The following is a 27158-nucleotide window of genomic DNA, read 5'->3' on the forward strand; positions in this document are numbered from 1 at the left end:
GTCGGCGCACTGTGATTGGGTGTATGGGGGTCATGTGTGGAGGCGGGACTTCAGAAGCAATCTCAGACAGGCCAGCCCTACACCTCACATGACCCCCATATGCCCATTCATAGGGCGCCAGCCGGACACTGAACATGGTGGCCGGAGCATGGGAGACACAGGAAGTTAAAATTAGGAGGAGGCAGCCCATATTGGCTCCCCCCTAAATGTCGCACCCGGGCCCACGGCACCCCCTGCACCCACCACGCTACGCCACTGCATTTAGTGATTGTTTTTTTTTAAAGTTTTACGATCTATGGGACCTAATTTTAAAATATTGTGAATGGAGAGAGGGTCACAATCTATTGCTTCAATGGTAACCCAGAGGGTAATTTCAGTTTTGGAGTGATATTTTATGGCTTGTGCTAGTTGAGCGGCTTTATAATATAATGAAATGTTTGGAAATCCTAGGCCACCATGGATTTTGGGAAGCAATAAGGTTTCTCTAAGTATTCGTGGTTTGAGTTTCCCCCAAGTAAATTGAGTAGCGGACATTCTATCAGTATTCTATCATTGATCCCTTCTCCATTTTTTATATTTTTACCCGTGCTGTTTTATGAACTATATATTTTTTTCACGGCATTATATGTATGCACATATTTATATTAGTTTGAATTTGTGTATTTATTTGAGTGGCACGATTTGCGCAGGACCCACCCCTCTATATCCATTATTTGATAGTTTGTGTTCACTATTTTGTCCTGCTGCATTTTTTAGTTAGCATTTGCACTTTATATCACTCAGGCTCTTTTTCACAGCATCTGTGTTTCATTAATTTTGATTTTGGATTTTGTTCCACTCTAGTCACTCATTACCACTAAGGCCGCGTACACACGCGCGGACTGTTCGCCCAACTTTGTCCGTCCAACAGTTTGAGCGAACAGTCCGCTCAAACTTAGCATGGACGGACATGGCCACACACGACGGACGAACAGTTTGCTGAAACCGTGCGCGATGACGTTTCGGCACGCACGACGGATCGAAAATTTCGACGTCCAATACACTGCAATGCAACCTTCCGACGTGGAAATCCTTTCTGAGCATGCGCGAGACTTAGTTGGCCGAACAAGCCTACACACGAGCGAACAGTCCGCTGAAACCTTGTTTCAGCGGACAGTTTTTCGGAATTTCCGTAAGACCTTGTTCGTCCAACTGTCCGCTGAAACTGTCCGCTGAAGCCCCACACACGAGCGGACTGTCCGCCCAAACACTGTTCAGCGGACAAGGTTGGGCGAACAGTCCGCCCGTGTGTACGCGGCCTTAGCGACGCGAAGGCTGACCACTTTCAGTTTGGAAATCCTAGGCCACCATGGATTTTGGGAAGCAATAAGGTTTCTCTAAGTATTCGTGGTTTGAGTTTCCCCCAAGTAAATTTTATAAATGTTTGTTGTATTATTCTAAGGAAATAGGCTGGGATGTGTATTGGAAGAACTCTGAAAAGGTACAGGAATTTAGCATGGCCATCTTTATTATATTTATTTTCCCAACCCATAAAGTCGGTATAGATGACCATTTTAAAAGCAAGTTTGTAGTTAATTTTTTTAAAGAAGGATAGTTGTCGGAAAATAAATTCAAGTGTCTGACAGTGAGCTGGATACCCAGATAAGGAATGCTATGTGTAGCCCATTTAAAGGGTCATGATTCTTGTACAATACATTTTTCTGCAGTGGTTAATGAGGTGTTCAATGCTGTCGATTTTTGAGTATTAACCATAAGGCCTGAGATGATCGAATAGTTTTTTAGTATACTGATAAGGTTAGGAGCTGAAATTTGAGGTGAAGATAAAAATAGAAGGATGTCATCCGCAAATAAACATATCTTGTGGTGACAACCTCCCATTTCTATGCCTGTTATAGAAGGTTCCATTCTTATTCTTTGTGTTAAAGGCTCAATAAGCAAAGCAAATAATAAAGGTAAGAGAGGGCATCCTTGACATGTGCCCCTTTTTATGTTGAATGTTTCAGATTTGTAAGGTTTGCAGTAAAGTGCTGAGATCCATTGTAAGAAATGGGGGCTGAATCTAATGAAAGGAAACAGGCTGGGATGTGGTGTAATTTTGCAGCATGTGATAGAAGGGTGGCATGTCTAATATTATCACTTGCTTGTCAGATAGGTATAAGTCCTGCTTGGTCTTTATGTATAATTTTACCAATGAATGTATTAAGTCTGGTAGCAAGGATTTGGGCTAATATTATAATATTTACATTTAGTAAGTAAAGAGATAGGATGATAGTTCGAACATATGCTATCATCTGAGTTTGGTTTGAGAAGCATACAACTAATTGCTGTTAATGTTTCCTGTCTAAATGACTGACCTGAGAGTATAGAGTTGAAGGCATCAGTTAAGGTGGATGATAATGTTTCAATTAGGGCTGGGCGATTTTCCCCCCAAAAAAAACTGCAATGTTTTTTATAAAAAACTTGATTTACAATTCAAATAATTTTTTTTTTGTATTATATTCATTAAAGTGCATCAACAAACAAAATTGCAAAGGCAAACCTTGTCTTTAATTGAAAAGTCATTGAGCAAGTAAAGCACATTAATACACATACTACAGGAGAGGGCCAGAGAGTGCAGACATACTGCATGAGATTACCAGAGACTGAGGATATACTGCATGAGATTATCAGAGACTGCAGACATACTGCATGAGATTACCAGAGACTGCGGACATACTGCACAAGATTACCAGAGACTGCGGACATACTGCACAAGATTACCAGAGACTGCAGACACACTGCACAAGATTACCAGAGACTGTGGACGAGATTTATCATTTCGGTTATAATTTCTTTAAAGAATTTCTTAAAGAAACATTCCTGAAAGAACAACAAAGCCTACTGGTAGAAAGTTTCCATAAGTATATAAGTAACTAGAATATTTAAGCACTAGCAGGGGGGACAAATAATGGGGGAAAAAAACATGGATATTGAAAATGTATCCATTTTGTCCATTTAGCCATTTATCTTGGATCTGGAGTAAAGCAGTTGTTACAGTATGTTATATGAAGAACTTGTTAAGACAATTAAAGTATCTCCTATAAATGACAAAAAAAAGATAAATGACAAAAAAGATAAGATAATAAGACTGTTTAGCTGTCTTATTAATCAAGAGATAGATGAAGAATGGATCCTAGAAGTATGATGTTATGACCGGCTCTGAGGGAAGATGCACGGCGCTAGCAGGGCAGATGTTCAAGCTGAAGAGATTGAGATTGAACAAACAGCTGCATTGCAGTGACAATGAAGATTCCCACAATGATATTATCTGCCCTCCTAAACAGAAAAGAAAAATTGATACTTCTGAAGGAAATCTGAGTGAAACTTCTCATGATTATGGCATTGCGCTATGTGAAAATCCTTATGATGCTAAATTTAATGCTATCCCCACCACAGGGCAACCTGTTTCAGACTCCACCATTAAAGAAATTGTAATGTCTTTAAGGGGAGCTCTGCAGCAAGACATGATTAACTTCATGCAGCAGTCTAAAAAAGACATAGTGGAAATTGGTGACAGAGTGAAGTATGTGGAGAATAAATTGTGTGAATTCATTGATGCACACAATGATCTGGTTGAGGCTCTTTTTGATGTAGAAGAGGACTTAAAAAATCTCAAATTGAAAGTCACAGACCTGGAAGATCGGGCTAGAAGGAACAACATTAAATTCTGGTGCATTCCAGAAAATTTGAAAAATCCAGATCTGAAGAAATTCTTGAAAGAAATGATAACCGGGCTTTTACCTGATGTCCCACAACAGGAATTAGCAATAGATCGTGCACACAGATTGGCTAAACCCTCATATCTACCAGAAAGATTACCCAGAGATTTAATTACCAAAATACACTTCTTTCAAGTGAAAGATCAGTTGATGCTATATGTACGGCAAAACTCACCTCTCCCCGATCCCTATGCAGGAATAGTTTTATACGCTGATCTATCCCAAGCAATGATTTTAGCTTGCAAGAATCTGAATTCAATAACTAAAGTACTCCGGAACCACGAAATACAGTATATATGGGGATTCTCCACAAAAATACGAATCAAATGCGACGGTACCTCACACTCTATCCATACTATGGAAGAAGGTCTGAAGACCCTACACCTATGGGGACTGCTTCCAAATGGGGAGGATAATATGTGAGAAAAACCCTTATCTGGTAAAATACCTCAACATTGGCAAACTAAACAAGGAAGACCATCATCCTCCATTTCCAGGGATCCCTTTAACTGGACTATGATAAGGATCAGAGTCAATCCTCATGTATAATCCAGGAACTCTAATTACAGGGAAGCCTAAGTCAGGGTAGTTTTGTTTCTCCCCCTATCCTTGGATAACTAGTACAACTTCATTGTACACAGGAGTTGCATACCAACTCCTATTTTCTTATTTAATGTTGTCTATAATGTTTATTTGTATGTTTATTTTTTCTTTTGTAAATTACAAGGTTCAATATTGAATTCTACTGTTTACTGATGGTAATAACAACAACAACATTGATGAGGTAATGTTTTCTTCAACTAATGAAAAGTTATTCTTAACCACTTTCAGACCGGACCAATTTGCTGGTCAAAGACCAGACCACTTTTTGCGATTTGGCACTGCGTCGCTTTAACTGACAATTGCGCGGTCGTGCGACGTGGCTTCCAAACAAAATTGACGTCCTTTTTTCCCACAAATAGAGCTTTCTTTTGGTGGTATTTGATCACCCCTGCGGTTTTTATTTTTTGCGCCATAAACAAAAATAGAGTGACAATTTTGAAAAAAACGCATTATTTTTTACTTTTTGTTATACTAAATATCCCCCAAAAATATATAAAAAAACATTTTTTTCCCTCAGTTTAGGCCGATACGTATTCTTCTACATATTTTTGGTAAAAAAAATCGCAGTAAGGGATTATTGATTGGTTTGCACAAAAGTTATAGCGTTTACAAAATAGGGATAGTTGTATAGCATTTTTATTAATAATTTTTTATTATTTTTTTTTTACTAATAATGGCGGCAATCAGCGATTTTTATTGTGACTGCGACATTGTGGGGGACCCAGCGGACATTTTTGACACATTTTTGGGACCATTGTCATTTATACAGTAATCACTGCTATATAAATGCAGTGATTCCTGTGTAAATGACACTGGCAGTGAAGAGGTTAACCAGTGGGTGGCAGTGTAGGGGTTAAGTGTTCCTAGGGGTGTGTTACTAACTGTGGGGGGGTTGGGCTTTCATTTAGTGAACACTGATCTCTGCTCCAATCACATGGAGCAGAGATCAGCGTCACTAGTTGCTAGGCAGAATGGAGAAATGCTGTTTACTCGGCATTTCCTCCATTCGGCCGCTCCGTGAGACGATCCCGGGGATGCCCGCGGCGATCGAGTCCGCGGGTCCCGCGACCGGACTCACGGGGGTCCCGACCAGCGCGGAAGTGCGCCGCCGGCGGCGTGCTCCCGATGGCAGGGCGGCATTGAATATTGGACGTACCTGTACGCCAATATGCCTGCCCGTGCCATTCTGTCGACGTACATCGTCGTGCGCTGGTCGGGAAGTGGTTAACTAGCATCAATTGCCACCTCTGTTATGGGTATTAAACTTATGTCACTTAATACCAAGGGCCTTAATAGCCCATACAAAAGGAGAGCTCTATGGAAATATGCGATAAAATGAAAAAGTGATGTATTGTGCATACAAGAATCACATTTTTCAGTGGAATGCACCTAATTTTTCACAGAAATTTACACATATTTTTTTTCTAACAATAAAAAAAAGAAAAAGGGTGTGGTCATAGCAATAAAAGATACTCTCGCTTTTCAACTACTATATCTTAACAGATACTCAGGGAAGATATATTATCGTAGTGGCGAATATTGATAATACAACCTATACAATCATACATCTCTATGCACCTAATAAACATCCACAAGGGTTAATATGGAAGACTATTTCATTAGTAAGATCAATAAAAAAAAGGCCAATTTATTCTGTGTTGGGATTTCAACGCTCCTAAGGACCCATTCATGGACATCTCTAAAAAGGAAGAATCTACTAGACCTGGATTAAATAAATTGTTCCATGATGAAGATATATATGATCCATGGAGATGTCTTCATTCCACAGAACGAGATAAAAAAAAATTCTCAAATATACATAAATCCTATTCAAGAATGGACTATTTTATCACAGATAGATACTTGCTACAGAAGATAATGAATGCTAAAATACATAATATAACATGGTCCGATCACACTCCTATCACGATAGAAATACAAACAGGACCCAATTGTACCATCAATACTCTATGGAGAAATATTACCTTCATTCTATCTCAAAAAGAAAATCTATTTGTGATAAAAAGAAATCTATCAGAATTTTTTGCATTTAATACTAATGATTCCCTGAACAATACAGAGTATGGTGTACCCATAAAGCTTTTATAAGGGGAATAATGATTCAAGTAGCTGCTAGAGAAAAAAAAACAAAAACAAATAACAGTAAATAAACTACTGCAGGACATTTCTAACCTAGAAGAAGTACACAAAAAAATCCCAATGATTTCAAATTATCTCAACAACTAAACAACCTTAGAATGGAGCTAAGATGTACTTTAATAACAGAACATGACAAATATCTTATAAGAATGAAATTGCATTATTTTTAGAATAATAACGCCAGTAAATTTTTAGCAAATCAATTACGCCAAAGACAAAACAAGAATAAAATAACGAAAATAATTCACCATGCCTACCCCTCCTCCAAAATTTATGGTGCCAATTTTCCCGCACTAGTGGTTATAATACACAAAGATCTACAAAAATTTCAAAAAACACAACTCTCGTGGGTAGGAAAAATAGCAGCGTTTAAAATGTTAACACTACCCAAAATTCTGTATTATTTCCGTACCCTCCCTATTTTAATCCCTACCAAATGCAAATTAACACAAAACTAAAAAAAATATATATAGAATGGGAAAAAAACCCAGAGTGGCTTTTTCTTTACTGACATCCTCCAAAGCAGTAGGTGGAATGGGCCTACCAGATATAAAAAAATGATTACTATGCAGCCTTAATGGGCCAAATTAAATATTGGTTGACCTCTTCGGAGGATAAATTATGGGTAAACATTGAAAAAGAATTTACTTTAGGACACATTATGTACGCGTTATCTATGGCTTTTCATTTTTTTAAGAAAATTACTATTCCCAACCTACTCAGCATTAAAGCCGCCTTGATGGCATGGAAACATATCCTGTCCAATACTAAAAGTGTGGAAAAACAAACGTCATTACATTTACTGGTGAAAATATTGGAATATTGTAAAATACGCATTAAGACACATGAATGGAATATTCAAGGTTATTATATGTATAATGATTTGCCCCCAAGTTACAGAGCAATGGTACTGGGTAAAATAGAGAGATGTTCCCGATTAAATAACTTCAACCCAATAGAAATAAAAGACCAATTCCTACATATGGGGATTTTTAACTAACCATAGGGATCAGAAGAGAAGAGGAATTTCGCTATTTTATGAACTCCTCTTTGATTATCCTATGGGGTACAAAAATCCTCATATGATTAAATAGGAAAATTACTTATCACAGGTTTTTACAGAACAATGGCGGAAGGCATTACTAACATCTAGAAAAGCTTCATCCTGTATTGAACATTGGGTTAATTCCCAAAAAATACTAAACAGATGATATTTGACTCCTTATAGATTATCAGAAATGTACCCCTCTTCTTCCCCTTTATGCTAGAGATGTAATGAACATATATGGAATCTACTCCATACCCTGTGGAACTGCAAAAATTGACAACGTTTTTGGAACACTATTTCTAAATTCTTAGCGGATTTCACTGGAATATTAATTGATCTCTCTCCAGATATGGCCCTCCTAGGATTAAATTTAGATTGTTACCCACAAATGCTTAGAACAATAGTAGCCCACATACTTATAGCAGATAGACTATCAATATCTAATTTATGGAATTCTCCTAATGTTCCGAACATATCTAATGCATTTATCAGACTGAATATACAAGCACAATTTGAACTAATGTTAGCTTATAAAAAATTTCATATGACTAGTTATAAAAAAAAATGGCAGTCTTGGATGAATCACCCTAATTATTTAAAAACCTGTAACTCACCTCTATCATATACATTACAAGAGCTTAATAAATAGGCTAACCTTTTGTGCACAGTTGGGAATTCAGCTTGCTTACTCCTCTGTGTATCACCCGCAGTCTAATAGGGCAGCAGAACGAGCCAATCGGTCCTTGGAGCAATTCCTATGTTGCTATATTTTTTCTGACCAACATAACAACTGGTCAGACCTCTTACAATAGTGCCTTGAATTCTGCTTCCCGATTGTCCCCGTTTATGGCAAACTGTGGTTTCCAACCTTCCATGTTGGCTGACTCATTTGTTCCACAGAGTATTCCTGCGTTAGAGGAGCATCTCTGTGGTCTTTGTTCCACTTGTCCAGGAGGCTTTGCGACATGCTAATGATAGGTACAGACTCCATGCTGACCCCAGACGCCTGCCTGCGCCTTCCTACCAGGTTGGGGACAGGGTCTCGCTGTCATCTCGCAAACTCTGACTTTGTGTTCCCTCTCTGAAGTTCACACCTCGGGTTATTGGGCCTTACTGTATTCTTTGCAGGATTAATTTAGTGGCTTACGCATCAGACCTTCCTTATAATATGCGTATCTAAAATGTATTTCTTGTCTCCTTATTAAAACCTTTGGTCTGCAAGTGCTTTACCACCTCGGTGCCACGTCCTCACACTTTACAGGTGGAGAGCCATGAGGAGTATGAAGTACAGTCCATTGTTGACTCCCGTAGGCTACGTTGGCACATACAGTACCTGGTGCATTGGAAAGGTTACGGTCTGGAGGAATGCTCTTGGGTCTCATCCTCGGACGTACATGTCCCTGTCCTCCTCCGTGATTTTCATAGATGCTTTCCCCTCAAGCCTGGTGGTCCTCCGAGGTGGAGGGGTCATTGAAGAGGGGGTAATGTCAGAGCTGGACTTAGCCCTTCCGTTTCTGAGCTGGCCGCTCAGCTGTCGCTAATTTCCAGCCCCATCTCTCCACAGTGACTCGCCTGTTGATGATCACATCTTTAGAGACACTCTCCTGTGTTTCTGTTAAAGACTTGCTTGGCTGACATTCCTTCTGGCTCCAGATCCTGCATGCTGTTCTACTACGCTCATCTCTGACTCCCTGACATTTTGGCTTGTCTGACTATCTGTTCCAGTTCCTGAACTCTGGCTATGTTTTGACTACGTTTACTCTGTTTACCTTTTGTCATTATTATTAAACAAGTGAGATTTAACTGTACTTCTGTCACAGTCTAATTTGTGGTTTCTGACACACCTATGACCAATTTTGGACAACAGACTATTTTGGGTACCATATTTATTGCGATTTTATGGGTGTGCACAAAATTAAGGCTTGACATGTTTTGTATCTATTTACTCAATGCAACACAATCTTTTATATTGAATAAATCATTTTAGTATATCTTTTCCTGAAATTCTGCATTTTGATAGCACTGGTTGCTGTATAATTGTCAATGGTTTTAAAAATGTGTCAAAAGTGTCCGATGTGTCTGCCATAATGTCGCAGTCCTGATAAAAATCGCAGATCGCCACCATTACTAGTAAAAAAAAAAAAAAATGCCATAAATATATCCCCTATCCGCTATAGCTTTTGCGCAAACCAATCAATATACGCTTATTGCAATTTTTTTTTTACCAAAAATATATAGAAGAATACATATCGGCCTAAACTGAGGAAAAAAAATAGTTTTTTTGATAAAAAATGTGGGATATGTATTATAGCAAAAAGTAAAATATATTGTGTTTTTTTTCCAAAATTGTTGCTCTTCCTTTGTTTATAGCACAAAAAATAAAAACCGCAGAGGTGATCAAATACCACCAAAAGTAAGGTCTATTTGTGTGAAAAAAGTACATCAATTTTTTTTTGGTACAGTGTCGCAGGACTTTGCAATTGTCAGTTAAAGCGACACAGCGCCAAATTGCAAAAAATGGCCCGGTCATTTAGCAGCCAAATCTTCCAAGGCTGAAGTGGTTAAAGTAATTTCCAGCAAAAAATGCAGATTTTTAACATGAAGATAAATGTTAACCACTTGCCAACCAGCTCATGCTGATATACGTTGGGAAAGTGGCACGGGTGCGCAAAATCACGTATGGGTACGTTGGCCCTTTATGAGCGGCCAGAGGGCACGCACGCGCCACCGGAGGCACATGCGTGCACCTTCTGCATGGCGGGGACCCGATATGCATGGCTGGTGGGCACGATAGCCCCTGGCCACTCGCGATTGCATGCACAAGCGACAGCATGGGAATTTGTGTGTGTAAACACACAAATCCCTGTGCTGTCAGGCAAGAGGAAACATGTTTTTTGTTCCTAGTAAAAAGGAACAAAGATATGTCTCCTCTCTTACTCAGTTAGAACACACTGAGGGAACACATTTAACCCCTTGATCGCCCCTAGTGTTAACCCCTTCCTTACCAGTGACATATACACAATAATCAGTGCATTTTTATAGCACTGATTGCTGTATAAATGTCAATGGTCCCAAAAATGTGTCAAAGGTGTCCGATCTGTCCGCCGCAATGTTGCAATCCCAATAAAAATCGCAGATCGCCGCCATTACTAGTAAAAAAAATTATAGTAATAAAGACATAAAAATGCCATAAATCTTTCCCATGGTTTGCAGACGCAATAACTTTTGCGCAAACCAATCACTATATTTATTATTGTGATTTTTTTTTTTTTAGCAAGAATATTTAGAAGAATATATATTGGCCTAAACTGATAAGAAATGTGTTTTTTTTTTAACATTTTTGGGGATATTTATTATAGCAAAAATTTAAAAAATGGTTTTCAAAATTTGTTGTTTTTTGCTTATAGCGCAAAAAATAAAAACAGCAGAGGTTATCAAATACCACCACAAGAAAGCTCTTGTGCCAAATTGTAAAAAGTCCTCTGGTCAGGAAAGGGGTAAAATCTTCCGGGGCAAAAGTGGTCAAACACAAGCTAAGACAATGGAGGGCCCATCAGACTCCTTGAGATAACACAGGAAGTGTTGAAATTTCGCAGGGCAGCTGAGAATCTTTTACAAGATCAGTAGGTATTGTTTGCACTTATTGAACAGCTATACCAAAATACTTTTAATGGTATATTTAACAGACCAAATGAGAGAAGTTCTTTGTTCCGTTTTACATACAGTTTAGGCATCATGTAATTGTAAAAAAATAAATCACATGGGAGTGATCTGTAGAAAGGGAGGGATCCAAGATTGCAGTTAATAAAACCAATGGTTTATCAGTATTTATTATGTGTCTTACCATAGTTTAGTGTTCACTAGCAGCAACTGCAAATTAAATTAAATATGTATTAAATAAATATACTTGAAAGAATCTAAATTATTCTAAGTTATTTTTTGTGACCCCTTGTTGTGCAATCTGAGACCAACTTGAGACCAACCAACAAAACCTGAGACTGGAATATTGAAATTATTAGCTATAACAGATATCTTATGACCTTTGCTGTGAATATATTATTGTAATAATTATTATTATGATGCATTTTATCTTAATCCCTCACTATTCACTGGTACTCCTACCTTTACCAATAGGCCCACACTCTGGCAAGCAAGGATTCTATCACCTCGAAATTTACAGAACTGCGTCTTCTGCTTGAAGAAGAAGAAGCATTTACAAAAAAATATATTGATGACAAGGCCAAAATGGTTCTGTGGGCCTATGATGGTCAAATAGAGACATGCCAAGACCAGATAAAGGTCATTGACAAAATATCAACCAAAGTCAGAAGTATTCATCAGCAGCCTGATACCATAAAGCTCATTGAGGTAAGCTGGTAGCATTTGGTTATTGCGTAGCAAAATTTACGTTCATGTTATTTTATCAAGACTTATTCATTGAACTAATACAGACAGCAAATATAGCACACACTGCAGTAAAGGGAAATTAGAGAACATTTTTTACAGCTGTTTACAGATAAATTAGGGAATGTTTGTTTGTAGGCACCTCCATGATCCTCATACACGGCAAAGAATTACAAAGTATAGGACTTTTTAGGCATTCTTGACCACATAGACAAAATTTCTTTTTATATAAAACCAATACAAATTGTATTGTTAATATATATTTTAAAATAAGCTTGATTGAAAAAGCTAGAAGCTGACTGGTTAGTATGCACAGCTGCACCAGATTCTGTGTGCACCACTTTTCCTAAATTGCCCCCATTGTCTCATCTTGTCACCAACTATTTGATCTCCCCATGTTCCCATATCCCTTCAGGTTTAAAATAAATTCTTCATTTAAAGTGGTTGTAAACCCTTACAAACCACTTTGACCTACAGGTAAGCCTAGATTAAGGCTTACCTGTAGGTCCAAGAAATATCTCCTAAACCTACACGGTTTAGGAGATATTTGCTGAAAGACAGGCACCGCTGTCTACGGCGCATGCACCGTAGACAGCGGCGCACTGAGCGCGGCACCGTCAACGATGAAGATGCCGCGCGTGTCGGCTCCCGTGCGCATGTGCGATGCATAGTAGTCCATTATGTTTTGCCTTTGCAGGGAATGAAAGAGGAAGTAAACTCATCAGGGTTTACTTCCTCTTTAAGGCTGTAGATGAACTAGATTTTGGTGACACACCATGAAACAAAAATGTAAAAACATTCCCAGTAGGAGAATACACACATCTGCCTGAGTGGCCACAGGCGCCTCACAAGGAATCCAAAAGTGCGCACACAGGGTGAATCATAATGTGTCATATAGTAGCTACACCAGCTGTGTGTATCCACCTTAGGTTCCCAAGTTACATACTCCAGACTGCTGTGCTTTAATTGAATTACTCTAGACCAGCCTTTTTCAACCAGGGTGTCTTCAGGGTTTTTTTCAGTGGTTTCTTGGCAAATTGCCTAAAAATTGCCCAAAAACTGTATACGTGCCAGCATATTTTTTAAGCCCACCTATAAGTTACATAAAACCACAGGTTCTCATTGTGCACCATTACAACCTTTTAGACGCAAGCGGCCTAACAACCAATGACATCATCTGTTGATAAAAAAGGACGTTGGGCCCCTGTACAGTATTCTTGTTTGCCCTTCCTCAGCCCCTCTCTCTCAGCCACATTAGCTGAGTGAGGGAGAGAAAACAAAGGAGAAGAGAAACACTGAAATATTAATCAGTACCATTGTGCAAAGATGTACTTGGAGGAAATCACCTCTAACTTTGGGGGTCCTACTTGTGCAAATGTTGCTGCATTATGTAAAACTATTAGTTTAGTTCTTTACATTTTTGAATAGGGTGCCTTAAGATTGTACAGAATTTTAAAGGGTGCCTTAACTGAAAAAAGGTTGGGAAACACTGCTCTAGACTGCTTCATTCTACACACTTTTCTGCACATTACATACTCTGGACTGCTGCATTGTGTTCACCATACTGAACACAATAAACTGGGCCACTGCACTCTGCACATTATGTGATAAATTACAAACTTCATACAGAGGCATTCTTTTCACTGTTCTGTATCTATTATACAGGGGCAAATTGTGCACTATATATTACACCTTACAATGAATAGTCTGGCCCACTGTATTCTATATATCTGTATATCACTTACTCTGATCCAGTGTTTCTCAACTCCAGTCCTCAAGTCGCCCGAACAGGTCATGTTTTCAGGCTGTCAATTATTTTGCACAGGTGATTTGAAAATCAGGAAATCAGGGAAATTCTGAAAACATGACCTTTTGGGGTGCCTTGAGGACTGGAGTTGAGAAACACTGATCTGACCCACTGCAATCTGTACTCATATAGGACAGTACATACCCTAAACTGCTGCACTCAGTATGCTATGTGTTACATCCCCCAGACCACTAAACTCTTCTTTTTTTTATTTATTTTTTTTGTAATGTGGTATTTCAACCCATTCAACAAATGGGCACACTTTTGCTAATATTCACATAGTGTGAAAGTAAATAACTGTCTGCTGTGAATGAGAAAATTAGAGCCAATATAAAACTGTTGCTCATTGCAACTAATTAGGTTTTATCGTTGAAGGGCTGATTTATGAAAAACTTGAGTAGAAACGTATCTGATGCCACTGACAACCTGCCATGTTCATTAAAACTGGTCTACCTGCAAAAAATATTTAAATGACGGCAGCGATTTATTCAGACACCAAACGTAAAATTGAAAATTGTTTTTATAATATTTCATAGAGTTAAATTCGAGTATTAGTTAATTACCCCTCAGTGGACATCTGCCTGTAATTTCTCTTCTGCTGTACCATGTATCCCAGGAAACATCATACTTTGGATCACCTCAGTGCTGCATATACCCAACATGTATTTTGTGAACAAAACAGAAATAAAATATATAATACCAACCACATCCCAATCCTTTTTGTGAACACTAATTAGTGTGGTGCATTTCCTCCTAATAGCATATCTCGAAAACAATCCAAAAAGAAATGAGTAATTGTTTAGTACACTCTTACACAACCAGTAGAATATTTTCTTAATTAAAGCCAGATTTTTCAGCTCAAGTAAATTATTCTTCAAAGCTCAACAAGAATATTTAAAAGGTATCCCTTGTTCTAATGTTGCCCGGTTGACATTAAACCTTAGTTATTTACCAATATGCTGTCCATATGTTATATACCTTTAAGAGCCATAGATGGGTTGCCCTCATGACTCCACCATATGGCGTGATGACATGTCACAAATGTGCTTTACCAATTGAAGGGCTTTATTCCTCCTTAAGGGGCTGGCATTTAATTTCATCACATGGTTGTTTTCTCCCAAATGTTACACACAAAAAGGAATGTTCAATGCACACATTTAAAGAGACCTTGCTGAAAGACCATTAATTTCAACAACAATATTCCCATAAGATGATATGTTTTTATTGTATATTATTCATGTTTTTTACCTTTCAAAGCCTCCTTTATGCAGACATCTAAAAGATCTAAGACTGCTAATGGATGCCGACATCTTGAATGTGACTTTGCGCTGTCACTCAAGTGACACACTTTTTAGTATTCATCTTCACTTCTCCCATGGCAATTACATAAAAAGTTATGTAGGAAGGTGAGGGGAGGGGTTCAAAGGCACATGGCAAAGGAAAAAAACGTTTTTACAGAATGGAGAAATGCTGCAAAGTAAGCATTTTAAATACTTGAATTTTTTTCTACTTCTACCTGTCCTTTTAAGTTAGTGACAGGGTCTCCTTAAAGTAAATATGGAACATGCTCCACACTTTGCTGGTACTGCTTTTCAATGTGTATGTCAAGGCAAAATGTATTTTAAATATAGCACTGCCCCTGTAAGAGTCACTAGTGTCCTGGATCCCCACTGCTGCACAGCTAGTCACACAGCATTTCCTTCATGCATTCCAACCCAGAAACCAGTCCTTGGTGTGTTTTTTAAACTATTTTATTATGGGTTAATAACTTGGATGGGGTAGGAAATGATGGGATGCCCAACTTGAAAAATATCCTATTTACAAAAAGTCCACTTTTCCTTCCTCCTATGCAAACTTTGGGGGAACTAACAGTTTTGCGTTAGCTCAGCACAGGCTGGAACTCTTAGTCCCTTGAGAAAGTCGTGCAGTGAACAAACAGCATGACATTCCTCCTTCTTCCCTTGTGGCCACTGATCCAAACTCCACTTGCTTGCAGAAATTGCTAGCCCACCTGGCTGCCACCAGCCACTCTTTGCTGATCTTCCTCCCAGTCCTCCTGACTGACTTTCTTTCCCAGTCCTGCCCAACTGGCACACTTTCATGGAGATTCCCCAGGGCAAGGATAAAGACTAAGCCCACTGCTGTCTTCAGAGAGCACTGTTACAGCTGACAGTCTCTTCCCTTGTGTTGTCCCTGCTCAGTACTGACCTCTACTCACTGTCTTTTGCTCTGTCCCACTGCCTCTCCTGAAGGTTCTCCTCCAACTGCCTCCTGTGGTGAGATCTTTCTAGGCTAGCTATCCTGGGCCTCCAGCCCAAGGTATCGCCCCTCCCCGGCAGGGGGTTTCCTCAAGGGCCACTGACAGCCTCTCCTCAGCACTCAATCTCCATCTTTCACCTAACTCCCCTGCTGAAATGTTCCCATGGCTTGCCTTTCCCAGGAAGGACACAGGCATGGGGTAACCTCACTACCCACTGCCCGCACTCAGATATTCTGGTCTGGGTCTTAGATGGTTTGTTCTATAACCACTGCCAGATACAAACAGGGGTTTGCAGGGATCCTTCGACCCTCTTAGCAGACTCTGGCACATCTGACACCTCTGGAAGCCTCCACATCTTCCTGAGAGTCTCCCCACTCCCATTCTACTTCTGAGTTGCTATGCAATGACCATTCTTCCCAGTCAGCATCTATAGGCCTGAATTCTGCCTGCAACAGGGGTGACCCAAGTCTATGGCCCTACCACTGCCACTCCTCTCTGGCTCACCTGAAGGCGAGTTGCCTTCATACACTGGCTCTTTCCAGGTGGGCTTGACAAGGTACACGGATACAACCTGCCTTCCAGGGATATCTTCTGGCTCCTGCTAGGCAGCGCTGTCAGGTACCTGGACTTTGGCTGGATTGTAAGATGGGATGGTCTCTTAGACTCCTTCACAGGTGTTGCTTGACTTTGTGGGGGATTTTCTGTCTTGAGACTCAACCCCACCTTTGGTAGTTGCTCTCTGGCTCACTCCGGCCTTCTAGAAATTCTTTGACTGTTCTGTACATAGACCCAATTGTTGGTCCACACTGTAGGTGAGTGGCTGTTGTTGTGGGCTGACAACACACAAAATGTTTGTGGAGTAAGTGGTATCAGCCTTGCTTTGTTGTCCTCTGCTAAACTATTTAAACCCTACCCCTAGTCTTTTCTATACAACAGAAAGGCTAATTAATCCTAGTCCCAAGATAAGAGCTAGGAGGGCTAATTACTCTTTTTGAGATAACGCAGGACCTGTGTACAAAAAACAGGACAGCTCTAAATTTCTGACAAGACCAACTGATATTATTTTTGCAGTCACTGAACAGATCTAACAAAACACTCAATATCAGTATTATTTTTTAACAAATATTATTTTAATTAAGAATTTAGGGTTTAAATATGCTTTAACTACTTCCTGTCCAGCCCATGTAGATAAATGGGCAGACAGGAGTAGTGTTGATGCGGAAGAGTGTATTTGTATATGGCCTCCTGCATTGGCCACTCATGTGTGGTCCCTAGAGCGGGCAGCAGTGCGCTCTGTGATCAGTGTGTCCCTTGGACACAGCAGATTACATAGCAGGGTACAGGGCCAATGAAATTGGCCTTGTACCATCTGATTGCTGTAACCAATCACAGCAATCACACATGTATCTTTCCCTCTCACATGGATTGGCTGTGAGAAGGAACTAAATGCTTCCTACATTTATCATGAGTGTAGGAAGCATTCCGTGTGTGAAAAAAAAACAAAACACAAGTGGTAGTAAACTCTAGACAAAAAAAAAAGAGTTGGGAACCTTGCAGATTTTTTGCCATAATGTGATACTAGCACATTATGACAGACTTACCTTGTAAAAAGAGCCCTCCAGCGGTGCACTGCCACCTCGGGTGCTTCCATCTTAGGCCGGTCTTCCTTCTGGGTTCATGCTCTTCATCCGTTTGATTGGCCGGGCCACAATGGCGTCACTCCTGCACGTGTGCATGGGAGTCACGATCGTGGCACAGCACTCTGCATTGATGGCACAATCAGAGCGCATTGCACACAGCTCACATTTTACAAGTAAGCTTTATTGTAAGTTTACTTGTAGGTACAGGTTTAAAGTGGTAGTTGTGGCAAAACTCTATTTTTAAATATATTCCTTAATAACCAAAAATACTATAAAACAACTTTGTGTGCACTAACTGCCTTTGGAAAGCCAGCTATCACCATATAAAATTAGTAGTGACATCATTATTTTACTGAAAATATCCTGTGCAGACAACAGAGCTGTGAAAAGGACACAGCAGCTACTCCCCCTACAGGCTAGCTGCAGAAAACGACAGGAAGGGGTTGAGGCAAGGCCAGTTACAGCAGTGACCGTTCTTTATTATATGAAACTCCTGCATGGAGGAAACTTTTCACGCTGAATCACTACACAAATTCAAAAGAAATACACAAAGCATGCCAAGATTCAAGTGAGAATACGCATGTCACACATGTCGTACTTATCTCAAGTTCAACTTTGATAGATAAATTCCAATCGCAAGTGATACAGTATATTGCATTTGACCTGTAATATTAGGCATAGCATGGATGACTCCAAAAATATATGAAATCTGCCAGCCTGACAGAAATATTTTAATGGTAGCTGAATTTTACTTTGTTTTCTCTGAAAGGTCCCATTGTTCTAGCAACTTCTCCCTTAATTGTAGATAGAATTGTGTAGTAGCTCATTCTGTTCTAGTATATCACTATCCAGAGGTGCGTTAGTTTATCTGGTATGTAATTCATCCTGTTCTGGTATATTACTTACTCTTTTATTGGTTTAGTGAAGTAGATGACATGGTACTTGTGTTTTTAAACAGGATTATACAGCATCAGAGAGGGAGATTAGGACTTCCATGGCTCCAGCTGAACAATGGCATCCAGTCCCAGTTACATTTGAACATCTGGAAAATTACTATGGCTCCTTCACAGAAACTTTCAAATCTATATTCAAGGAGCCTCTTACAACCCGTCTTCAAAAAGGTAAGCATGGTAGGTAGGTATGTAAGTATTTGCAAGATGTTAAACATTTCCACATTGCTTTGATGACATTTTTTGTGGACTGTAATCTGCTATAAACAGTGTAATCTTTTGCATATGAATGACAAAATCTGGCAGAAGAATGGGGATTACTTCTTTACACTATGCAAGCCAGCAAGACCTTTTTATTCAGAATTGTATAAACCGCACTGTAAAGTTGAAGTGTAGTTAGTGCATATAACACATTTCCTTGTTTCCCCCTTCTCCCTGATCAACATGCAATTAAATTGTTTCCAACAAATCATTTTATTTTTCAATAAATACATCTTTTGAGACCCAGTGACATCATCACTAGTGTCTCTGCTGCTTTTTGCTTGAGTTTGGTGAGAGGGATTGGTAGGCTCATGTAAAGTGTGATATTTTTCAAAAACATTCAATGAAAGAACACCTCCCCTGAATCCCTTTAGATGTACTGGGTGGTGCAGATTTTAGCTGTGCAGGACTGCTGATTGATTGCTGTTAATCATGCTCATCTAAAGGGATATCAGGGATGTGGTCTTTCACATAAAGCTCAGGAATAAAATGATTGGTGGCAGAGAAAGATAAAAGCTTTAAGAGGCTGGTCAATGATCTACTGATCAAAGAGAGACATGATTTGTGAATGAGAGGTGTGCTTTTTTTTTAAAATTAGACAAATGAAATAAAAAATATTCATCTTTTTTATTTATTTAAGCAAATATATGTTTATTAATTAGAAAAAAATCATATAAATAAGAAAAAACAAGTACAATCCGCCTTACTTAATAAGAAAAACAGAACATTTTACAGTCCTTCGTCTATATATCTTGATTCGAAATGATCCAACAGCCAAAAATAGGAAATCTAGCCAATACACAATAAGTACATTCCAAAAGTCTTAAAACATAATAGTACAAAAAAAAAAAAAGAAAGAAGGGGGAGGTAAGAGGGGGAGCAAAAAGCAGGAGTTCTCACACGAATTGAATAAGAGAAAATATTATACAGAGTGATGCTTTGAAGTATAAGTATCCAGGTCAACCAAATCCTTTTAAACTTCTCACTCATAAGTATCGCTATTTTATGCTACTAATTTCTCCATACGCATAATTCCATTGAACGTCTCAGTCCACTATGGAATTGAGGGAATAATTGAAGATTTCCAATATTCAGGTATCAATAACTGCGGAGATAAGGAGAGATTTTTTAGCTTGAGATAAACGTTGAGGTAAAAAAGAGAGAAGAGTAAATTCTAGGGAATTAAGAGTTAATTTCTGAATAACTAAGTTATAAAGACAAATTACACACTCCCAAAGTTTATAGATAGGAGGGTATGCCCACCAAATATGAAGAAGGGTACCCATAGAAGCATGACAATGCCTGCACAGTTCCGACTGAGATGAAAAAATACGATGTATATTAACTGGAGTACGATACCATCTTGAAAGCAATTTAAAATTGCGTTCTAAAGTATTGCAAGCCATTGAAAATTTATGGGCATTAAAGCGGAGGTCCACCCTAAAGTGGACCTTCCACTCATCGGAACCCTCCCCCCCTCCGGCGCCACAATTGGCACCTTTCAGGGGGGAGGGGGGTGCAGATACCTGTACAGTACAGGTATCTGCACCCACTTCCGGTATAGCTCTCTGCGGAAAGGGGCGTAGATTACGCCCCTTTCCGCAAGTGCCCCGCTGCCTGCTGGGAAACACACAGATCCCAGAGGCAGCGGGGACCGTCCTTATTGCACAGCGCGACTCGCGCATGCGCAGTAGGGAACCGGGAAATGAAGCCGAAAGGCTCCATTTCCTGATTCCCATACCCAAGATGGCGGCGGCAGCACTCGAGAGACGATCTAGAGATCGGCTTCGGGTGCCGACATCGCGGGCACGCTGGACAGGCAAGTGTCACTATTTTAAAAGTCAGCAGCTGCAGTATTTGTAGCTGCTGGCTTTTAAAAAAAAAAAAAAACGCGGAGTCCCGGTGGACTCCCGCTTTAACAAAAAATTGGTCCAATTTCTCAACATGAATTGCGCTGCCAACTTCCACCGCTGGCTGTATAGGAAGATAAACCTGTGGAGTCTAAAAAACTGCTCAAATTCTGTAAGTAAGTGATGAATAGCAGTTTTTGGTACTGGAAAGTAATAAAAACTCTGTAATTGAAGTTAAAGGAACCAGGAACTTCATCTGGTAATGCATAACTTGAAATTGTGAAAATGAAAGAAATGTATCTTCTATAAGCATATGTCTAATTTGCGGTCAAAAAGATTTATCCCAACTTAGAATAGCATGTGAGTGAAGACCAATGTGAAAATAAGGATTGTTTAGTAGAGAAGTGAGAGGGCGTGGCAAAGATAAGGGAAATGGTGTCAGCACTTTAGGGCTATGTAAGTAAGCCAAGGGCAAGAAGAGCGCAGTCAGATGTCTTTAAAGCGGGATTCCGCTGCCGTTTTTTTTTTTTTACCTGTGTCACTGGTGGACGATTCCTACGGTGTCTTTGCAGTCACGATCGGCGTCTTTTTAACCCCCGGCGTGCCGATTTCATTGCTAAGGAAAACTTTTAAAAAAGCAGTCCGGCGGTTTCCATTTTCACTGTGGGCGTTTGAAGCCCACAGGCATTTACTTCCTGACGCTGAGCTCCCAGCATCCACCGCTCCATCTCACACATGCTCATTGAGTGTCCTCTTTGTTTTCCTTCCTCTTGCCTCGTGTGCTATAGTGGTAATGGCAGATAGAGCTGCCTGCCCACTTTCAAAATGGCAATTTCGGACATGCCCTCGTCACGTGACCGGCGTCCTCCTTCCGAAATCTCACGAGATTTCGGCATGACTGTGTCCCCCACTGATTCCTGGGAAATAGCTAAAAAAGTTCCCAGGGACCATTGCGAAGCCGATAAACACGCCTACTCCCACGGGAGGAGAGCCCGGAAGTCGGCATAAACATTAAAAATAAAAGGTAAATACTGCATATTATTTTATTTCAATGGTCATAACTGCATCTATGTTCCAAAGCCATTTGAATAAGATGAACTTGCAATTTTCTGTACAAAACCGCTTTAAGAGGAATCCAAAGAGCAGCTTTTGGATGTAGCGGAGAGGAATCTATTTCTGAATTTGAACCCATTGTTTATTTTAAGGATGATCAAACCTGTCTAAGATATGAGAAAATATAGCTGCTTTATAATAGAGCTCAAGGTCCAGTAGAGTTGTGCCTCTGCTTTTGAACAACAAACGATTTTCCAATTAAGTCAAGGTTTGGTGGTCTTCCATATAAATTGTAATGTTTCGTTTATTAAATTATTATTAAATATTATAATATTTATTCATTTAAAAAAAAAAGATTTTTGGTAATTTATTAGTAAGATCTGGAACTTATACAAGTATATTGGGAGAATATCCATTTTGATAGCATTAATACGACCAAACCAGGATAAAGGGATTTTTGACCAAGTTAAGAGTTCAGATTTGGTTTGTGATAAAAGTGGAAGAAAATTTAAATCATAATGAGAGAAAGATCCATTGGATTCTTCACTCCAAAATATTTCAGGGCAACAGCTTGCCAATCAAAGGGATATGAAGATGTTAAGAATAAAACTTCTTCCCTTGATAGTGAAATATTTAATATATCTGATTTTGAAGTTGACCTTGAAATTACTTAGGAGGCCAAAAGTATTAAATGCTTTTAAAATAGAAGGAATACTAAGCCTAGGTGATGTGATATAAAGTAAAAAGTCATCTGCATAAAAGAGAAATGTTATATTTTACATCATTAATGGTAATGTCATATATGGAAGAGTTGTTACGTATAGCCATCGCTAAATGTTCCATTGTAATCACATGTAATAATGCATCTTTTTTTATTTAGATACATTTAGTGGCCTCAGAGAGAGAGCAACACAAAAACCTGGAACGTTAATTAAAACAGGGTGCTTTGTGGACAGATCACAGTTCTTAAAACGTAAGTTCTGTTAACCTTATGCAGGGTTTATTTTTTATTAGGTAAAACTGTTCCTATAATAGGATGCTTGTTTCTCAGCGAAAAGTATGGGATTGCCTACCTAAATTCTACAGCCAGCCAGGTAGTGATATACAGTACACATGCTGCAGCTGCAATGCTTTGCTTCTGCAACAATTTTAACTTGGCTTGCAGAGTTTGACAGGTGGCACCACCCTATTAAAGGCTAAGTTCACTTTTTTTTCTAAATTCCGGCACCCCTATGTACCAATATAGCATTCGTGTACTTTTTTTGCACAAATATCAAAGTTTTCCATAAAATCTACAGACACGTGCCTTACTGTCCTCCATCCATGATTCCAAATGTATCTATTTCTTCTGTCTTACGTCCTTACAGACTGTAGGTTTTGACACAGGAAGGAGTTGACCAGCTGATCTCATTAGCACACACCCTGCATCACCCAACCTCCCACTCCCAGGTGCAGGTTTTTTAAATAAAATGCAAACGATCAGTGATCATCCTTCTCACTAAATACACAATCAGATTGCATAGTGTATGGCCATCTTTATACAAGTACATAGAAGGGAGTGGACAGAAACACTCAGCTGTCAAGCCCCGTTCACATCTCTGCATAGCGGAAACTCGCATACCCACATGCGTGTTCTCCTTTAGATTTACCAAATTTATATAACAGGAGGAAACGCCTATATAGCCAATCACTCTTTATCCAATTAGGCAGGTCCTTGCACTACATGATTGATGGCAGCTCTAAAGGAGATTGTACAATCTGATTGTATAGTGTATGGCCACCTTTATACACCTAAAATTACTATTTGCGCCTTCAGTGCCATTAATTGTTAACAACACACCAAACACAGAAGCAAACACATTTTGGCATGTGAAAAAATGAGTGGCAAATTCTCCCAAATGCACAGTAAAAAACATGCAACCCACAAAATGCCAATATGTCCCATAAGCCACATATAGCACGGCCCATTTAAATCAACAAGATGCCCTATGTGTGTCACAGGAAAAACGAGACACAAAATGAGCGTTCCCACTATGCTAGCTGTGAATGGGTCCTGAAAGTGAAATTGGTGCAATAACAACAAGAACAATGAGGCTCCATTCACATCTGTGCATTTCCTTGCATTTCAGAAATGTGCTGCACTAAAAATCACAGTAAAAAATGCAACAACCTCCTCTTTAAAAAAAGTTCTGAAGCTTCTTTGGGGTGATTGCTACATGTAGGGCAGCACATTCAGGTGGATGGGCTGCCCTATGTATGATAAGTAAAAATTCTCCAAAACACCTTCCCACCTCGCTAAAAAAAACTAAAAACGCATGTGGGAATGCAAGTTCCCATTATGCAGAGATGTGAACGGAGCTTGACAGCTGAGTGTTTCCGTCCACTCCCTTCTATGTACTTGTATAAAGATGGCCATACACTATGAAATCTGATTGTATATTGTGTATTTAGTGAGAAGGGTGATCACTGATTCATTGCATTTAATTTAAAAAATGTGCAGCTGGTCAACTCCTTCCTGTGTCATGACCTATAGTCTGTAAGGACTTAAGACAGAAGCAATAGATACGTTTGGAATCACGACTGTAGGACAGTGAGGTACGTGTCTGTAGATTTTATGGAACGCTTTGATATTTTTGCAAAAAAATTACATGAATGCTATATTGGTACATAGGGGAGCTGGAATTTAGGGGGGAAAAAAAAAGAAGTGAACTTATTATTTAACTACCGGGCCATAGCCGAAAGAAGACGGCTATAGCTCTTCTCGATAACTCTGGCAGGGCGTACATTTATGTCCTCCTAGAATCACGCACACGGGAGTATCCATGAGCGCCGGGTCCAGAGAGACCTGCCAATAGAGATCTGCCAATAGAAATGGAGCTGCCGCCAACCCCCCGCTCCGTGGCCTGCTGCCAGTCTGTGACCTGTTGTGGGAAAGGCCGCAGGGCAGCTGGTGGGCAGCAGCTCCATTTCTATTGGCAGCCACCCGGGCTCCGCCTCTTGTTTTTTCCCCTTGATGAGTCATGCTCGGCCTCCACGAGAGCTGGTCTGGTGCAGAGGGCACCTGATGTAAGGAGGGACTTTACTGGGGGCACCTGATGTAAGGAGGGACTTTACTGGGGGCACCTGATGTAAGGCGGGACCTACTGGGGACACCTGATGTAAGGAGGGACTCTACTTGGGGCACCTGATGTAAGGAGGGACTTTACTCGGGGCACCTGATGTAAAGAAGGACTCTACTGGGGGCACATGATGTAAGGAGGGACTCTACTGGGGGCACATGATGTAAAGAGGGACTCTACTGGGGGCACCTGATGTAAGGAGGGACTTTACTGGGGGCACCTGATGTAAGAAGGGACTCTGTTGGGGACACCTGATGGCATCAGTGAAACGCTCAGAGCTTCCACTGATTCTGCATTATGGTGAGTTGAACTATTTCATTTATATTACAATGTAATAATAGTAATAATGCGCTTCAATCATCCTGATACTATACCAACCATGGTGCCGCGACGATTGAATCACTAACACCAGGTGTTTGGAGTATCTTTATTTGCTGATTGTTACATTTTATGAAACACACATATTGCTATTGTGGTGTAGGATCTGGGCCTGCTGTCCCTCTTTCTTTCCTTCCTTCCTTCTCTCCCTATTTATTTATTTCTCTCTCTCTCCCCCTCTCTCTTTCTCCCTCCACCCTTGTTCATCTCAGACTCAAACCACTCCCCCTTCGAACCATGCCCTCTTCAAGCCACACCCAATGTTTCATTTAAACCACGCCCCTTTTTAGCCACAGCATGCTTTCCGTGGCGCATTTTTCTTCCCCCTCCGCTATGTCACACCTACAAACAAATGCCCCCCCCCCCCCCCAATTATAATAAGACCCTGCCTACAGACAAAAATTTTGGGCAACTATGCTACTGCTTTCTAAATGTTGCTATTATATAAGAAGTTTGGCACCTGCTGACAAATATAGCAATGCATATATTGAGAGTAGGTTACCAGGTGGAAACCCTCCACTGCCTCTACAGCAACACACCAGAAGCCCAACTCACTCTCAAAGTAATTGAAAAACCCCAGTGTGTTTCTTTATCAAATCCTATGTTTTATCTTTAATGACTGTGGCCCCTGCAGTGTGGTTCCATCCTCTGACCCCTACATCACTGCTAAGACCAGTAGTAATATAGAGATTTAATGGGAGGAACCACTGAGTTCAGTAGGGGACAAGCAGAGCAACACTTTTGGAAGTCTTGGTTTCCAAAGAGACTTAAAGTGATTTTAAAGTCTTGTTTTTTTTCATATTAAAATAACAAACATGTTTTACTTAAAGTGGAAGTAAACTCCCCTATCGTTTTCAGCCAAGGAAGCTGCCATCTTTGCCTCTGTTTAATCTTGGTGCTGCACATGTGATTCGTTATGACACCAGCCATTGGATGGTTTGATAGTTTGTCTGAGAGCACAGCCAATGTGCAGTTAGCATTCCCGGCATGCCTTTTTTTTTTAACTGTTTAAATCCATGGGTTTACTTCCACTTTAACTGCACCGTGCAGTGGTTTTGCATAGAGCAGCCCTGATCCTCCTCTTCTCGGGTCCCTGGCTAGAACTTCTGGCCACTCCCCCCTGTTGAGTGCCCCCACAACTTGCTATGGGGGCAACCGTGCCGAGCTGCAGCTCAGTTTTCCATTCAGACACAGAGCTGCAGTTTGGCCCCCCCCCCTCTCTCTCCTGATTGGCTAACTGAGTTTGATTGAGCCAATCAGGAGGGAGAGTCCCAGACAGCTGAGGCACTCGTGGACATCGCTGGATAGAGATGGGGCTGCTACACACAGAAGGCTTTTGTGTCTTAATGCATAGAATGCATTAAAATTAAAAACCTTCTGCCTTTGCAACCACTTTAATTGTGCAATTTCGCTGCATCAGACTAGTGTTCAGCCATGTGGGCAGTAGGAAAGATGAGTGTATAGTATCTTCTATTGCTCTTTCGGGACTCTGATTTTTCCAACAGAGTTGCTTTAAACTGAATTATTATTTTTTGATTAGATTATGTAATACATTAATTGAGACACTAGATGGCAGCAAATCAGTATGTTTGTGACTTGTATTAAACAGATTACACCTTTTTAAGAAGCAAAGGAAAAACAGCTGTTTTCACTATTACTCGGTTCCAGTTTTGCAGTGAGAAGTGAAGTTTTGCTGTATTTAAGAGGGGAGTCAGTTTTTAATAGTCATTCACTGGATATAGAAAGAGTTTTGCTATGGGGAACATAACTGAAAAAGACATTAGAGATCTCCTTTCTAATTACAATTCACGCTTACTACTAAAGTAGAACTAAAGGCAACACTTTTTATTTATTACTTGTTCTTTCT

The 27158-nt window shown here is 39.9% G+C and overlaps 1 protein-coding gene across 1 annotated transcript in view; it reads left to right on the forward strand.

Annotated features, from left to right (window-relative positions):
* Positions 1 to 27158, forward strand: part of TRIM14 (tripartite motif containing 14) — a 139631-nt gene that overhangs the window by 102693 nt on the left and 9780 nt on the right. Inside the window, exons 3-5 of the mRNA XM_077475381.1 lie at positions 11704 to 11937; positions 18639 to 18801; positions 22675 to 22767. Of these exons, the coding sequence (XP_077331507.1) occupies positions 11704 to 11937; positions 18639 to 18801; positions 22675 to 22767 (490 nt within the window). The remainder of the gene's footprint in view (positions 1 to 11703; positions 11938 to 18638; positions 18802 to 22674; positions 22768 to 27158) is intronic.

This window comes from Lithobates pipiens, unplaced genomic scaffold, assembly GCF_037356315.1.
Source record: "Lithobates pipiens isolate NorthernLeopardFrog02 unplaced genomic scaffold, aLitPip1_a1.2 Scaffold_13, whole genome shotgun sequence".
NCBI lineage: Eukaryota > Metazoa > Chordata > Amphibia > Anura > Ranidae > Lithobates > Lithobates pipiens.